We start from the raw sequence: 16,292 nt of genomic DNA, 5'->3' as shown, positions 1-16,292 counted from the left end.
AATAATGTTTTTATGTTTCAAATTTGTTGCAATGTCCTTCTGCTGAAATTTAAGACAATAATAAATAATTTCATAATTTTTTTTTTATTTATATTTCCACTGTGACAACCTACCCCTTAGTGTGACAACATGTTGGGTGTTTTTGTCAGACAAAATCAGCCCTGAGAAATATCCACTAGAGTAAAATATGTGACCAGTAGCCATGGTGACTCAAAATTTCAAACATAAAACAAAAACGATCTAAATTAACAGATTTTAATCAAGTCAAAAATATGATTTAATAATATTGATCAACCTAATTAATGCATTAATTTGTACCAACAAAATACATTTGTACGGGATAAATCAATAATAATAAAAAAAGGTTTCCACTTTTTACACTGTGGGGTTTAAATTACCCTCACTTTTAAACAGCACAAAGTTCTCTGTATCCTTCTGACATACTGTTTACATTTTTACAGCCAAAGTCATATGAAGCACTTAGTATAATAATATTGCCGTTCAAATAACAGTTTCATGCCTAAATTCTCTAATAGATCTGTCCACCCATGGAAATGTTCAGAAATCGACGTCTCCATGTTCATTAGCCTACGTGTGTTTGAGCATGTGTGTGTGAGAGTGAGACATACAGAGAGAGAAAGAGAGAAGCAACACATAATGCTTTACTCCTCTTCAGATAAGGTTGTACAGTGTCTGTCTTGTTTTCTTTGTTTTGTAAAAACACATTTTAGATTAGAATGTGCCTTTAAATTATTCACTAAAAGCATTTGCAGGAGCAAGGAAAAGAAAACAAAAATGAATGAGGAATTTGTACAGGGCGGGGATCGGCACACTTGAAAGCATCAGGTAAAAAAAAATCTCTTCTCCTACAATTAATGGACTGAACCATCATTAATTCCTACTATGACATTGCTAATATAATTTAGAGACCCAGCCACATGGAAATGCTGTGCTAAGACAAGGATGTTTATTACGTCGCTGTAGTTTTCGTTTCTGGGTTTTGTCGCTCTAGCTGAGAAAGTGTGATTAGCACATGTGACCGTGCAGGGTTTCTGTCTGCAGGCTGAAGTCGTCGAATGTAGGACAGTTAGAGGGTGTTTTTAAACTCAACTGTGACATGTGCATGGACATCAATAAATGGACATCAACCAAACCGGCTCAGGAGCTCACAGCACTGTCCTGTGTAGGAAATTATTGCATTAATAGCTTTTAATGACTTGATTAAATTATTTTTGTTTTAGTTTAAAAAAAAAAAATTAAATAAAAACTGCTAAAACTAAAAGCCATAAAAACTTTTCTCTTTGTATATGTGTGATTTGTCAGTTTAACCAGGGCAAAGCATTTTCAGCTTCTGTATTTGCATCTTTTGTGGAGATTGTATAAGGAAATCTCATATTGAAACAATACACATCAGTTCTTGAGAGAAATACAGGGAGGGAGAACATTAGAGAGGAGCGAATGTCTGTTGTTTTTACCAGGGATCTGCTGCCAGATTTGTTCCCTCTGTTGCCATAGCAACGGCCATTATGCATACTTTCAGATTGTAGAGTTTGTATTCAGGAACTGGTACTATTTTCACAATTTCCAACTTAGTCTGATCTCGTCTTCTTCCTGACACATAAACCTGCACAACAAGTGAATATCATTTAGCCTAAAGCTGCTCAGTTTAAGTCAAGAAGTTTGGTCAACAGTAAAAAATATGCAACCAATTGCATTCAACAATTTTTTTTAAATTATATAATAGATCTAGGGAGAGGGTAGGTAAGTCTTAAAAGAAACTTGTTTGACTTCCTAGAGAGAAAGATGGCAGAAAGCAGGCCAGAAAAGGAATACAAGTGTTCACAATAGAGCCATTGCATTCTTCCACCGCAGCTGTAGGACAATCTGGAGACCTGGTGGTGAATCGAGAATCATTCAAATGCTTATCCATACATTGATAACAAAAGCATTTAAACTCCACGCTTTAAGTAATGCTATAGATACTTGGATGTTAGGGTGAGAGCATTCCCCTGCCAGAAGCAGAGCGTGTCACAGCCCCCAGAGGAGACCAGGTCTGGAGTCGAGTCTGGTGGACAGAGCTAGGAGTGGTAAAGAAAGGGGAAATGATGTTAAAGTTCATACATTCAAGGACAAATTAAATACACATTGAAAGCCTATGTTTCCTAAACATTTTCACGAGGTTGAAATTACAGAAGTGAGAGAACACACCTAGTTAGGTCCATATCTATTTGGACATGTGTCATGATTTGTTATTTTGGCTCTCTGTACTCCTGTATTGTTTGAAATTAATTGAGAACATTATATATATACAAACCACTATTGTTATTCAAATTGTTGTTCTTACACAACAACATTATGGAAGAAGCTGGCTGATTATTTTGCTCATCCAACAAATTATGAAAATTAGGGAAAATATAATTGTATATTTTTATTGCATTATGATACTGTATATACAAAGATCAGCCATAAATTCTGCTTTTCTATAATGTTCAGGATTTTTTATACTGTCATTGAGGTGTAAATTCATTTACAATTTTTAGCATTGAGGTCTTATTTGTGGGGGTGCTGCTGTACTTATTTGCTTTATATCCAGATGTATTTGTAATATTCTGACCACTTCATGTATGTAAATAAGGTTGGCCAAAAAAACTCTGAATACAATGTAGTGCAACATCACATTTAACTATGACCTCAGTATTGAATTTACACATTTCTGACTGGTAGCTAACGTTAGTGAAGTGTTGGTCACGTAAGCTAACTGCAATTAACTATTATCTTCCAATAAACATTAACTAAAGTTGAATTAACTTAAGCTACATATATTACAACTAGGCTACTGACTAGATTCATGAGAGGACGGCTAATGCGTTGAAATGTCAAAAATAAAGTAATTTTGTCAACTTACCAGCGAACGTACTTCGGAAACACTGAAAATGAATGGGGTTCAGTGCTGGAACTATCAGTGTTTGGAACTATCGGCAGCTCCACGACACGCGTTACTTCCGCATTCCAAAGTTCCCATGGGATTCTATGGGAGTGTCGTAACTCTGTTTTTCAACGGCTCTGCCCCTCCCTTGCAGAGAAACATAAAGGAGATTCCTGAGCTGCTCCAGGATTTATAAAAATTATAAACTGTTTTTGAGGTATGAAAGTATTTATTTTCTTGAGCTTTGTTTTTGTTAAAATGCTGTAATTGTTTTTTATGATTCAGTTCAAACTTATATGGTTCAAATCAGTGATATGTTAACTTTAAGCTAATATGGTTAACATGTTTCAATGCCACCTTGTTTAGCTAGCACATGAGGTTTTATCATGTCTTTCATAATTTTTCATTCATCTGCACACAAGTTTTTACTTAAATATAATATAGTTCATCAAGTTTTGACAGTTGTTAAAATGAGAGTTATTGCTGTAAAGTTATCGTTAAAGTAGATGCAAGATGCAGTTATATTGTTGACATTACATTGTTAACCTTTGTTTTGCTAAAATGAAAAATGATAATAAAAAATATAGTTTAACATTTTTTTTTTACATGACAATAGGCTAAATAAAAGTTAATTGCCTCACAAAACGTTCCATTCTTCTTATTTTACTAAAAGCCTATGTATTTGATATCAATTTGAATATTTTACATCTGCACATAAGGCCTATTCATCTAGAAAAATCTATAATTGTCATCAATCAAAGCTGATGAATAAATATTTGATAATAATCATTTAGCTAAAACTGACATATATTCCTATTTGTAACATGGTGCAACCATCCCCAAACAGTGTTGCAATTGTCCCCGGGCACGGGGTCAGTTGCAACATCTGACTCCTTACATTCAAATGCAAATTGTGAAAAATGTAGATTCTGGAACAATCTTTAAATGGTTTAGACTATTAACAGACAGATGTAAGTTTATTGTATAAAAAATTGGTTTGTCTAATCCAAACCGTCTCCGAGTAACAGAGCCAAATGGAAAAAGTGTTGCAACTGTCCCCGGTCTCCCCTACATGATCGCATCCAGGTAGTACGCTTTTCCGTGACAAAGGCATAGCTAACTAGCAAACTGTCGGCTGTAGTAACTAATAATAGTACTAACAGTAACTCGCTATTGAGCGCCAAACTGATGCGAATGTGCTCTTTTTATATTGTTAGAGAGCGGCCAGCCTCAGGGGCTCCAGTGCGTCATCAAGTAGGGGCGTGTCCATGAGCTCAGGGGCTCCAGTGCGTCATCGAGCCCCCGTTTTAGCCCCGCCCAAAAAATCCGGAAAATAGCAATGGTGAAAAACTGTTTAACGGTCTAACTCCACAATTCAGTACTTCGCAGTTCACAGTCTTTGTAATATGTTTTAGCAATACATTTCTAACATTTATATTGTGTTCAGAATTTTTTTTTTGAATTGCCTTTACAGGGACTTTAAGGATTGACAAACTGAACTAGACACACAGGCTTAAATACAAGGGCAGACAAGCTAAACAAGATAACAAGGGGGTGTGGTTAATAGGAAACACCTGGGATGACTAATGAACCTAACTGGGAACTACTAAACATGAAACAAGACAGAAACACAGACTAGACTTGTGACATAACCCCCCCCCTTAAGGAACGGATTCCAGACGTTTCTCAAATTATAGTCCAGGGTGGTGGTGAAACGGAGGCGTTCTTGGGGAGGTGGGAGGGACAGGTCAATGGAGCAAACTGTGTGGGCGACCAGGGCGGAGCATGCTGTATATGCAACCAGGGCGGAGCAGACAGTTCAGGGATTGACTCGAGTTCGCCCTCCTGGGCAGCACTGGCATGCTCAGGGACAGGCTCGAGAGCGCCCTCCGCGGCAGCCTCAGGGACAGGCTCGAGAGCGCCCTCCGCGGCGGCCTCAGGGACAGGCTCGAGAGCGCCCTCCGCGGCGGGAGGCCTCAGGGACAGGCTCGAGAGCGCCCTCCGCGGCGGGAGGCCTCAGGGACAGGCTCGAGAGCGCCCTCCGCGGGGGCCTCAGGGACAGGCTCGGTTTCGCCCACTGCGGCGGCCTCAGGGACAGGCTCGGTTTCGCCCTCCGTGGCGGCCTCAGGGACAGGCTCGAGAGCGCCCTCCGCGGCGGCCTCAGGGACAGGCTCGGTTTCGCCCACCGCGGCGGCCTCAGGGACAGGTTCGGTTTCGCCCTCCGCGGCGGCCTCAGGGACAGGCTCGGTTTCGCCCACCGCGGCGGCCTCAGGGACAGGTTTGGTTTCGCCCTCCGCGGCGGCCTCAGGGACAGGCTCTGTTTCACCCACCGCGGCGGCCTCAGGGACAGGTTCGGTTTCGCCCACCGCGGCGGCCTCAGGGACAGGTTCGGTTTCGCCCTCCGCGGCGTCCTCAGGGACAGGCTCTGTTTCACCCACCGCGGCGGCTTCAGGGACAGGCTCGGTTTCGCCCTCCGCGGCGGCCTGAGGGACAGCTTCCTCCACGGCGGCCTCCGGGAGAAGAAATTCTGGACTGGTGGCTATGACGGGGTGGACCCAATGAGGTTCTGGCCTGACTGTGCTGGCGTGTGGTGTGGATATTGGAGTTGCCAACCTCCTGATGGGCATGACATTAACTGGGACATATTTTGGAAATATTGTGAGCTTGCGAGGTTCCTCCTTTGCAAAGCCCACCGTAAATGGGGAACCACTCAATAAAAGGGCAAAGCCAATATATTGGGCTAGCGTGTATTGCGGGGTATCAACAGGCATGAGAAAATAAAGAAACTTAAGTCCACGGCCAAACATTTCCTTTAAGACAGCGTCCTTAAAATCCACCCCATGGCAAAACTCACAGAACTCCCGTACATATTCCTCCATCGGGCGATTCTCCTGACAGAGGCAACATTCCGCTGGATCCAGAATTTGGTCAATCCTTCTGTCACGGGTGGTTGAAGCAGACAAGGAAGTAGGATCCATTTGCAGTGTTGCTTTATTACACAAACTCGAACAATACAAACGTAAACTCAGGATCAGGAAACAGGCGAGGGAACAGAACAACCAGCAACAAACATTAAGGATTGACAAACTGAACTAGACACACAGGCTAAAATACAAGGGCAGACAAGCTAAACAAGATAACAAGGGGGTGTGGTTAATAGGAAACACCTGGGATGACTAATTAACCTAACTGGGAACTACTAAACATGAAACAAGACAGAAACACAGACTAGACTTGTGACATATCCAATCTCCACCTCTGATTTCCAGCTCAGTTTGACTTTACTGTCTGATATCAACCAGAGTCTATTTCACTCTCCGATTTCCAACTCAGTCTGATCTCCTCCTGTCCGATTTCCACCTCAGTCTGATTTTATTGTCTGATATTCACCTCAGTCAGTCTGATTTCACTCCTTGACATCCACCACAGTTGGCCTTCACTGTCTGATTTCCATTAATGTCTGATCTCACTGCCCAATCTCCAGTTTACTCTGATTTTGCTGTCTAATTTTCGTATCCTCTTTTAAACTCAGCTTTACTCAAGTGGGATGATCTGATCTGTGAAAATGAAACAGAACAGACATTTTGTGAGGATCAAGTGGAAAACTCGGAATCTTCGAACCTTCATTGATTGAAGGGGAACCTTCAAGGTGACCGGGTATTTTCGGTGGCAGCTCCCTCTGGAATAGACTTCCCTTTAACTTCCGTTTCTATGTTTTGAAGGGGTTGATTCTGGAATCCACTGTTGCTTTAATATATCTATATATAGTGTCCTCTCCTTGAGAACTGTGTTCTCTTGAGAACAAGGAAAGGACGAGTTTTGAGAAGACTATCCTGTTTATAGTTAGGGCCTGACCAAATCCAACCTTGAAGAAGCTGTGTGTCATGTGTGTGTGTGTGTTAGTCTTCTTGGTTATAGGTTAAGGAACAACTGGCATTATTGGAGATGGACTAACTTGTTTTCTTTGACATGTTGGCGCCTGGGCACACAGTCTTGTGATCTTGGAGGGACACAGGGTCCCTAACTCAGCCGTACAGACTATGGAGATGTGCTACTGCCTATCAGTCCAGTCCATGGAAAATTACTTATCTATTTCTTAGCCAATCAGAATCATTGAACCTAATGTAATGACGTAGCTTAGACATTGGTGAAGGGTATAATTGCTGTGATCTTTGTAAGCGGGGCAGCCAACAAACTCTTTGTGAGTCTTGAAGCTGACTTCTGCCTGATGAAACTGCAAACTTCAGCAACTTTTTTATTTAATTCCCACGACACCCTACGTCAAACGGATCGTGCCAAAATCGTGTAATCTGAACCAGGCAGTTTAAATCTATTTGAAGAATCTCTTTGTTCTATTCTGTTTGAGGGTGTATCATTTTCATTTGTCCAATTGGTTTTTCAGATGTTTTAAGTGGCCTATATGTTCTTTATTTGTTGTACAGCACAGTTTGAACATCTGTTGTTTTTAAATGTGCTTTATAAATTAATAAACTAAACTAAACATTTGGTACAACAAAGCCTCATTCTTGAGGTAATATTATTATATTCCTCCTCATGTTTTGGGAATTTCAGTTGGTGACGTTGTTGATGATTGCCCTTTGTTTTTGCTGCCATCTCCCATCAGCATCCACAATTGCAGTCTTTGTTGTCAGAATGAGAGGACGCATTCTTCCGGAGGGATGACCTCTCATCCCCCTGCTGGCCTTGGCACTGCTCACACCAACCCACTCGCTCTCTCCGTCTCTTATTGTCTTTTCTCTCTCAAAGGCTATACCAGCAGGATATCTGACTGATACACAGTGTGTAAATGATTGCGTCAAGGCAACGAAAGATAGATGCAATATGTAAGTATATAACTCGCTTTAAAATAACATTTTTAAATGGTTATATGCTTTCTTCTTAAATGCAAAAGTGTGAGATGTATGGTGTTTAAATGTGTTATTGTCACAGTTTTAAAAATTGGGAATTGTAAAAGAAAACTAAGCTTTTTTTATGCAAGCTTCAGTTGTGCTTAATATATAGAGCTCTCTTTCTCTTCCAGCCAAATTTAGCAACACACCCATATCTCCCTATGGGACACATGCACAATAACAAGTGTGAGGCACCAAGGAGTGCTGCTTTTTTATTGGTTGTTTAAATGTTTGTCTTAACAAGTAAGGAGTGAATCTGGGCCTCTTGCATAAGAAATGGGGACAGGCAAAATATTAGGATGCTTATGGAGAATCTTCAGAAAGATTGAACCATTGATCATGAAGAAAATGTAAAGGAGTTTGACAGTGTTTTGGAGAACATTATGAATGAATCTCATGAAATCATGTCCATAATTAAAAGATTTGTTTGCATTATGCCATTTTTTTTATGACAAATAAGCACATTCCTCCACATTAATAGTTTTACTGTTAAATGCAATGTGTAAAATTTGTATTAGCATAATGTCAGTACAATGTAAGTACTTCAATGTTGTATAAATACTGATAGATTTTTGTTTTAAATACTTTTATATTAAATTATATATTGAATATTTACAAATATTTACTCACTGCCCGGACCAAAAAAAAAAAAAAAAAAAAAGTCGCTGTTTGGATTTAAATAGGCAGATGCTTAAGAGTCTAAAATTGGATATTGATTATTATGTTAGCATGTTATATGTTTGCCAACAGTTCTTCTAACCCTAATAGAGTGTGTAGCTTTTCATTTCTTAAACAACCATAGGAAGACACAGCATGGCCATCCACCTCTCGATGGAAATAACACCACAACATTTATTTCCATCAAAAGGTGCATACATTTTTGGTAAAGATCTTGAATTGTCAACCTCAATTCAGTGGCTCAATCAGACTCCAGTCTGATTCCCTGGCGGCGCTCATTATTTTGTGACTTACTGAGACACACAATGGTCTGACCTAAATCTAACACCCAAATTATTGACAGGGAGAGGATGTGTGTGCATGCATGTGTGTGTTTAACTTGGCTGTACTGTTCCTGACCAGAGTTCTCATTCATTCATCTTCCCGTTTAACATGTTTGTCTGAAATCCTTACAAAATGACCTGCCAAACCATAGAGAATGTTCAGTATGAATGCTGTGACATTCTGACCAGGAATACATATCTGTGACATTTATGCTCTAAAATATTTCATTATTTATTCTATATTTTTCATTATTCGAAATTGTACATCAAATGATTACGGTTCATGAGATCGTAGTCTAAATGTGATTATGTGTCTCAATTATTCGCATGTCTCAGTTCCTGATGGAGTTGCCTGCTGCGTGGACTATGAAAAGAGAGGGATAAACACCGGTAAGCTCATTAACATGCAGAGAAACAGAAAAACATCTCTATCATAGGGAATGTCCTGCAGGAGTATCTGAAGACATGAAATTGAAGACACATACTCAAACACCTCTTAAGAGACCCGAGATTGTGAGGATGCGTTAATTTTTTGGTCTCTTCAAATTTCTATTCAAATGCTACTGAAGCAAAGTTTAAAGCTTATAGTGACCTATTTTCTGGGAAAAGGAAGCTGCAGAGAACCCCCCACCCCCTCCTTTTTTTCACGTAGAACCTGACTTAACTCATCCTAAAAGCTATAAATCACTACACACATTACAGTGATGGCAGCAAATGCTTTCAAAATTGCTCAAATCTCTAACCCCAGGCATTGATAATAATGATTCTTGTCTTAGCAAATTACACTTATGAAGCAAGGATGCTCGATTATGGCAAACATTTAGATCATGGTTATTTAAAACAATTATTAAATGACTTTGGAAACATCATGCATTTATTAAATGATTAAAAATATTATTTTAAAAATAATAAATTATATCGAAATAATAAATCAAAATAAATATGATCAGATTTGTTGTAGTGCAATTCCTCAACATACTGAAAACTCCTAAAAATACATTACATTTTATTCAACATATTAAAAAATTCAAATTATTTTTGAACTCTAGAGATATGATTTCAGTTAGACCAACAGAACACAAAAGGAAGCAATGATTAGCCTAAATCAGTGCTTTTCAAACATGCCCAGGGCTGTGTTCGACAACGCCCCCTATACCCTCATTGACTATTCCTTACATTAGTCCACTAATATATTTCACTTGAGGGAGGGACTGAAAACGAGTCATTGAATTCAGCTGCCGCTTAGTGTGTGCTTGCGGTTTTATAATATTTTGAAACTGGCAGCTCCAGTATGATGAAAAGAACTCAGTCATGGAAACTACACTGTAAAAAAAATGTTTTGGTTTAACTTAAAAAAGCAAGTTACCTTGTTGCCTTAAAATTTTGAGTTTGTTGTAATTAAAAATTTGAGTTAATACAATGAATAAGAATGGTTTAATAAACAGAAACTCAAAATAGTATGTTATCTTCACACATTAGTTATCGAAGTTGATTTGACAAAAGATAAAAAGTTGTGATAACAAATCATGAAAATATTTTTTTTACAGTGTATGTAAACCTTAATTAAACCATTTATTAATCAAGTAAAAAGGAATTTATACCTGTATGATATTACGACTTAGCCACACTGGACCAGCAGGTTGGAAAATGGATGGAAGATTTTGACAAACACTGGCTGGCCTAAATACAAATCGTGCCTGACTGTTAACAATTTTTAAACTACGCTCACTGGCCAGTTGTAGTGTTAATCTTCACACAGTTTTAGACTTTTTATTTTTATTTTAGCAGTATTAGTCATGTCATTTATTTATTTTAGTCAATTTGACTTCGAATGGCAAAATGGCATCAAATACCAGTCAATGGCATTGTAGTTGACATTAATTAAAAAAAAAAAAAAAAAAAAAATGCTCAGATATTTTATATATTAATTTATACGTGTATCAGCCCTTATGAAAATGAGTACACTATTGCAATACAATATTGTGAATTATTTTATGTTTTATTACAGAAAGAGCAATTATGTATTTTTTTAATTAATCATAACTAACATTTATTTTCTAGCAGGATTAACAATTGTATGCTTTTGAAACCTAATATGTCCCCACTTAGTCAGTCAGTGTGTCTGAATCATGTCCGAACATAACAAAAGGGGAAATGAAACTTGAACGGATGTGACTGAGTAAAAAGTGAAGTAAATCAAGAAATCCAGAGTTGTATTCTAGTAACAGAAGGGTTTGCTGAATTATGCAAATGAAGAACCAATCACATTGTAGGAAAATTATGTAATGTATCTTGTCACCTTTGCCATGCTCCTCTTCTATAAAAACTGTTCTTTTTCTATTCTTTTTGCTGGTGGGATTCTCTCTGAGATCTTCCGGCCGTGATTAAAGCATATTCGAAGGCATTGTCTGGAGTCTGTTTAGTTATTGCTGTGCAGCAAGTTAGTGGAGCACAAGAGATCGTATTTGGGAAGTGATACTGTTTGTGGGTCAAACGTCGATCAGGAGACGTTTAGGGGCGTCGATTAGGAGACTAACCTGGTAAACTTATGTCAGATGCGTGGGGGAAAATCTACCACAGAGCGCATTTACAACATGAATAAAGTTCATGTTTACTTGTGCATTCGTGTTATTTTGTGCAGATACAAGTTATAATGTTACGCTGTTTTTGTCAGATTTATCTGGTTAGTATGCTAAATAAATGCCTTTGGGTGAGTTAAGTAAACTGCTTTATTTTACTGGTTCATTCAATGTTCTTCCTCACAAAGCCCCCAAATATCCGTTTAATACCAATCACTAAGGTGACTTGTTTACCACAGGTAAGAGATGCCGAAGAGAAGGGACTTCCTGGCACTTGTTTTGATTGTAGTACCATGGACTTTACTCCTCACGCTTTGGCACCAGCGTGCTGGCAACCCGTTACTTCCAGTTCCGAAGGGTAAATACTAAGATCGTTCTTTCAATTTAGGCATTTAGTGGTATGGTATCTTATGTTATGGTGCCACTGGCACATGCCGTTAGATGTTGTGGCACATCCATTTACCGGTAGTCATTTCCATTTTAGTCTGGTATTAGACTTAAGCCTGGTCTGTGAAACCAGGGGTATATCTGCAATTAACTTCAGCGGATCATTTTGCTAAACTAACACAATACAACAAGACGAAGGCGTTAGCTAACACAACATTGAAAAGTTACCATAATATAAGGTGCCATCCAGGAGCTTGCGATCTGCATGTGAAAGGCGCCTTGTGGTGCCATCCTGAAAAGGCACACAATCACTTTCACAGACCTTTATCTTGACTGTCCCAAGCTGGTGGAATGACCTGTCTATATCAACCAAAGAATTTGTCAACACTTGACCCATTAATACTGACACTTACTGTTCTATATCTATTAAAAAAGCCCTCTTGTTAGTTTGATTGCTTCTATTGCTCTCCTCATTTGTAAGTCGCATTGGATAAAAGCTTCTGCTAAATGATTAAATGTAATAAAAACATATAAAAACACATTCTCACCTGTGAAAGGTTATCCCATTTCTTCGGGAATTGAAATCTCAGTGGTTTCACAACCAGAAGTTGTAGCATCATTGATTATACTGTGAGTGATGACACGCTGACCGATCCAAGATCGCCAGATCCAGATCCGTGCAAGTGTGTCGGAGCGGTCGAATTTGGAATCTACATATACATATCTATATGGTTGAGGGCATTGTATACCTAATGTATACGTAGATGCCACATTCTCTCCTTTCATTGGAAACTTTTTAATGTTTTTACTTTTAAGGTAACTTTTTAATGTTGTGTTCGCTGACACCTTCGACTTGTATTGTGTTAGCTTATCAAAATCATCTGCTGAAGTCTATTGCAGATATACATTTATACATGCGTCTACGGTCTAACTACGTTTGCAGGCGCACATTCAACTTGTTCTCGAGTGTTCACGGGCCTGCTTTGACCATTTCAATATGGCATACGGCTTACGTATAGCGACCCATAGAAACAGCCACTGATGAGGCATCTATGTTTATATATCTTTGGTTAAGTGAACATCAGTTTTACCCTCGTTATTGTGGTGCATTATGGGATTGCATGAGTCCACTCTATAACGTTCACTATGGTTTTTCTACTACAAGAAACACTACTATTATTGGTCTAAATAATAGACCATTCACTAAATAATTATACGTCAGCAGCCATATCACCCTGTAACCCAAGACTGGTTTCCCACTGAAGCTAAGCGGGGCTGAGCCTGGTTAGTACTTGGATGGGAGACCTCCTGAGAAAACCAGGTTGCTGCTGGAAGAGGTGTTAGTGTGGCCAGCAGGGGGTGCTCACCCTGTGGTCTGTGCGGGTCCTAACGCCCCAGTGTAGTGACGGGGACACTATACTGACAATGAGTGCCGTCCTTCGGATGAGACGTTAAACCGAGGTCCTGACTCTCTGTGGTCACTAAAAATCCCAGGATGTCTTTCGAAAGAGTAGGGGTGTAACCCCCGGCATCCTGGCCAAATTTGCCCAGTGGCCTTTGTCCATCACGGCCTCCTAATCATCCCCATATACTAATTGGCTTCATCACTGTCTCCTCTCCACCAGTAAGCTGGTGTGTGGTGGGCGTTCTGGCGCAATATGGCTGCCGTCGCATCATCCAAGTGGATGCTGCACATTGGTGGTGGTTGAGGAGATTCCCCCCTTCTATGTAAAGCGCTTTGAGTGTCCAGAAAGGCGCTATATAAAATGTAATGAATTATTATTATTATTATTATTATTACTACAACTGGCTGTCCCTTCAAATAATGGCCTATTTAAGGGAATAGGGGGTGATTTCGGACACTTGGCGCAATGTGGTCACATTTAACAGATTAGCGCACAAACATTAGCGCAATACCTTTATGAAAGGCCTACAACCTTCTGTAATTTGCAAGTAATTTGCTCAATTAGTGAGTGAATGAACGAGTGATCATCTTTCTTTTTTTTCCAAGCTTGATATAAAATGCCACATCACTATTGTTTAATAAATTCAAGCATTGTGTACCATGACACTGGATGTGCCACAAAATTAAAATGCACACTAGTATATATATCCAGTAAAATCCAATATCTACCAAAACTGAGAATAACAATAATAAAAAAATAATAAAAAAACATATATCACCTAGCTAATAATGTGGTACCGATATATATTGTGCATTCCTACTCTAAACTCTTGGTATTTTTTTATGGACAGTTAACAGAACCGGGGTCAGTAAAGCTCACCAAAGAAACTTTAGACTTCATGAGCCCTGCATCATAAAGAACAAGCACATCACTGAGGTCACCCAGATGAAGTACGTCCACAGCCGCTCTCCACCCTGGTCTGATGCATTGCCAACTCTTCACGTAATAACTCCAACCTACAGGAGGCCTGTCCAGAAGGCAGAGTTGACCCGCCTCACCAACACTCTCCTACACGTCCACAACCTTCACTGGCTAGTGGTGGAGGACGCGGCGGAGAGGACGGCGTTGGTGTCCAGACTTCTGGAGAACACTGGACTGAATTACACCCACTTGTACGTAGAGACGCCTCAGAATCTCAAAGTGCTAAAGAAGCCCAGAAATGCACGTATTCCTCGTGGCACCATGCAGAGGAACCTGGCTCTCCGCTGGCTGAGGGAGAACATCAACCCCAGCTCGGGTCATAAAGGAGTCGTGTATTTTGCAGATGATGACAACACTTACAGCTTGGAGCTGTTTGAGGAGGTACAGTACATAATACATATGATCTGCTGTTCATAGTTTTTGTCCTTTCACATTCCCTATTCCATCCTTTGTACCGCAGATGCGTTGGACTCGTAAAGCATCTGTCTGGCCGGTCGCTTTCGTCGGAGGTCTCCGGTACGAGTCCCCCAAAATCAACTCTCAAGGCAAAGTGTTCGGCTGGAGGACGGTGTTTGACCCTAGACGACCTTTCGCCATCGACATGGCTGGGTTTGCAGTGAACCTTCAGCTAATCTTCAGCAAACCTCAAGCCTACTTTAAGTTAAAAGGGGTAAAAGGTGGATACCAGGAGAGTAGTTTTCTACAGGATCTGATCACTCTCAGTGACCTGGAACCCAAAGCCTCCAACTGCACAAAGGTGAGTCGAGTCCTAAATCTGAATCTTCATAACCTTTCTAAATCCTTTCAGTTCCTTTTTTGTTTTGGGAAATTACAAGGTTTGTAAAATAAAAATGGGTTCTGGTTTCAGGTACTGGTTTGGCACACCCGGACAGAAAGACCCTTGCTTGTGAATGAAGGGAAAAAAGGATTCACAAATGCCAGCGTGGAAGTATGATGAACTGCTGTCGTGCTGTTTTTTTTAAATACTGAAGTATCCTGTCAACTGGACCGACAGCAAGAAAGTATTATTCAGTGCACTGAATTTAAATTGTCTCCTTGTCAAAGACAGGGTTGAGTATTTGACTAAGAAACTCTCATTATAGGAATTTAAAGGAACTGTAAAGAGTTAAACTCTTGAAAGCTTTGCAACAACTATGACTTTTGCTCAGATTTGTGCCCCGTTTGCAGTCTGGATTAGTCTGCCTGAAGTCAGAGCCAGTCTACCAATTTTAGGAAGTTCGAGTTGACAGATTTGACAGAAACTTACATGGTGGCCACCGACTCTGACTTTCTAGCTTGAGACTATAATTCATTCCAGTTGGAATTTGAGCCGATTTTAGAATGGATATTATTTTCATTTGTCACGTGTCTCCTAGCAACAAGGCGCATGTTTCTGCGTGAGTTTGTTGTGTTGGAACCATACACGTAAACATAGATGCTGTTATGTTGTAGTGGCTGTTTCTATGGGCAAAACACCGGTCTCGAGAGAAAGTTGACTGAGCTTAGTTAGATGCATGTATGAATATATCTGCAATAGACTTCAGCAGATGATTTTAATAAACTAACACAATAAAAACATCATTTTAATGTCATGGTAACATTTTAATGTCACATGTTAAATCGTGTAGTGCATACCAGACATAGGACTGCTGCACAACAACTTGAAAAATGCTCTGGATAACTTCCATTCTAAGAGTGCTTTAGTATGCTGATTTGAAGTTCAGATACAATTTGGATGGAAATAGAATTTGCAATAATGCTAACATCATTGCAATGCATTAACAAAAACTTAGCATCATTGCAATTAATACAATTTTTACAATCCAACAGTAACATACTGTATAACTTTTTGTTCATTTATTTTTTTTGTTCAGGCACTTTGATAGCATAGTGTTTTGTAGTTTTACTCTTGACTAAAATGGTATAGAATACCATTCAACGGCATTGTAGTTGACGAGAACAAAATGAATTAAACCAAAATACTCACATTTTATACTATAACCCCAATTCCTGAAGAGATGTGGCATTATGCGAAATGCAATCAAATCGATAAACTTTGTTGTTTTTTCTCTTGAAACTTTATTTAACTCACAAAAGTACAG

The 16,292-nt window shown here is 39.5% G+C and overlaps 1 protein-coding gene and 1 long non-coding RNA gene across 5 annotated transcripts; one reads left to right on the top strand and one right to left on the bottom strand.

The window, feature by feature from the left end:
- Positions 1 to 96: 96 nt before the first annotated feature.
- LOC306992059 lies at positions 97 to 3,015 on the bottom strand. Its single transcript, XR_013796212.1, has 4 exons — positions 2,906 to 3,015; positions 1,984 to 2,078; positions 1,476 to 1,892; positions 97 to 1,179 (listed from the first exon to the last, which is right to left on the bottom strand). It is a non-coding gene; the product is annotated as an uncharacterized lncRNA (long non-coding RNA).
- Positions 3,016 to 3,021: 6 nt separating this feature from the next.
- Positions 3,022 to 15,752, top strand: LOC306992058 (galactosylgalactosylxylosylprotein 3-beta-glucuronosyltransferase 1-like). Of its 4 annotated transcripts, none has more exons than XM_079600487.1 (7): positions 3,022 to 3,143; positions 7,551 to 7,770; positions 9,174 to 9,227; positions 11,656 to 11,774; positions 14,060 to 14,571; positions 14,651 to 14,947; positions 15,059 to 15,752. In XM_079600487.1, the coding sequence occupies exons 4-7, from the start codon at positions 11,663 to 11,665 to the stop codon at positions 15,143 to 15,145; spliced, it is 1,008 nt and encodes a 335-aa protein (XP_079456613.1). In that variant the 5' UTR covers positions 3,022 to 3,143; positions 7,551 to 7,770; positions 9,174 to 9,227; positions 11,656 to 11,662; the 3' UTR covers positions 15,146 to 15,752. The 4 variants fall into 4 exon arrangements, with proteins under 4 accessions (XP_079456613.1, XP_079456616.1, XP_079456614.1 ...); XM_079600488.1 differs by having other exon boundaries at positions 3,060 to 3,143; positions 7,694 to 7,770; XM_079600490.1 differs by lacking the exon at positions 11,656 to 11,774 and having other exon boundaries at positions 7,694 to 7,770.
- The last annotated feature ends 540 nt before the right edge of the window (positions 15,753 to 16,292 follow it).

The sequence above is a fragment of the Phoxinus phoxinus genome, assembly GCF_949152265.1.
Source record: "Phoxinus phoxinus genome assembly, chromosome: 23".
Taxonomy (NCBI): domain Eukaryota; kingdom Metazoa; phylum Chordata; class Actinopteri; order Cypriniformes; family Leuciscidae; genus Phoxinus; species Phoxinus phoxinus.
Note: the sequence above shows the minus strand (reverse complement) of the source record. Positions and strands in the feature narration are given on the sequence as shown.

Coding starts and splice junctions, on each gene's coding strand:
- LOC306992058 (XM_079600487.1), top strand. CDS start 11,663: ATGCCGAAGAGAAGGGACTTCCTGGCACTTGTTTTGATTGTAGTACCA. Junction 14,572..14,650: donor GCTTGGAGCTGTTTGAGGAG/GTACAGTACATA, acceptor TTTGTACCGCAG/ATGCGTTGGACTCGTAAAGC. Junction 14,948..15,058: donor AAGCCTCCAACTGCACAAAG/GTGAGTCGAGTC, acceptor TTCTGGTTTCAG/GTACTGGTTTGGCACACCCG.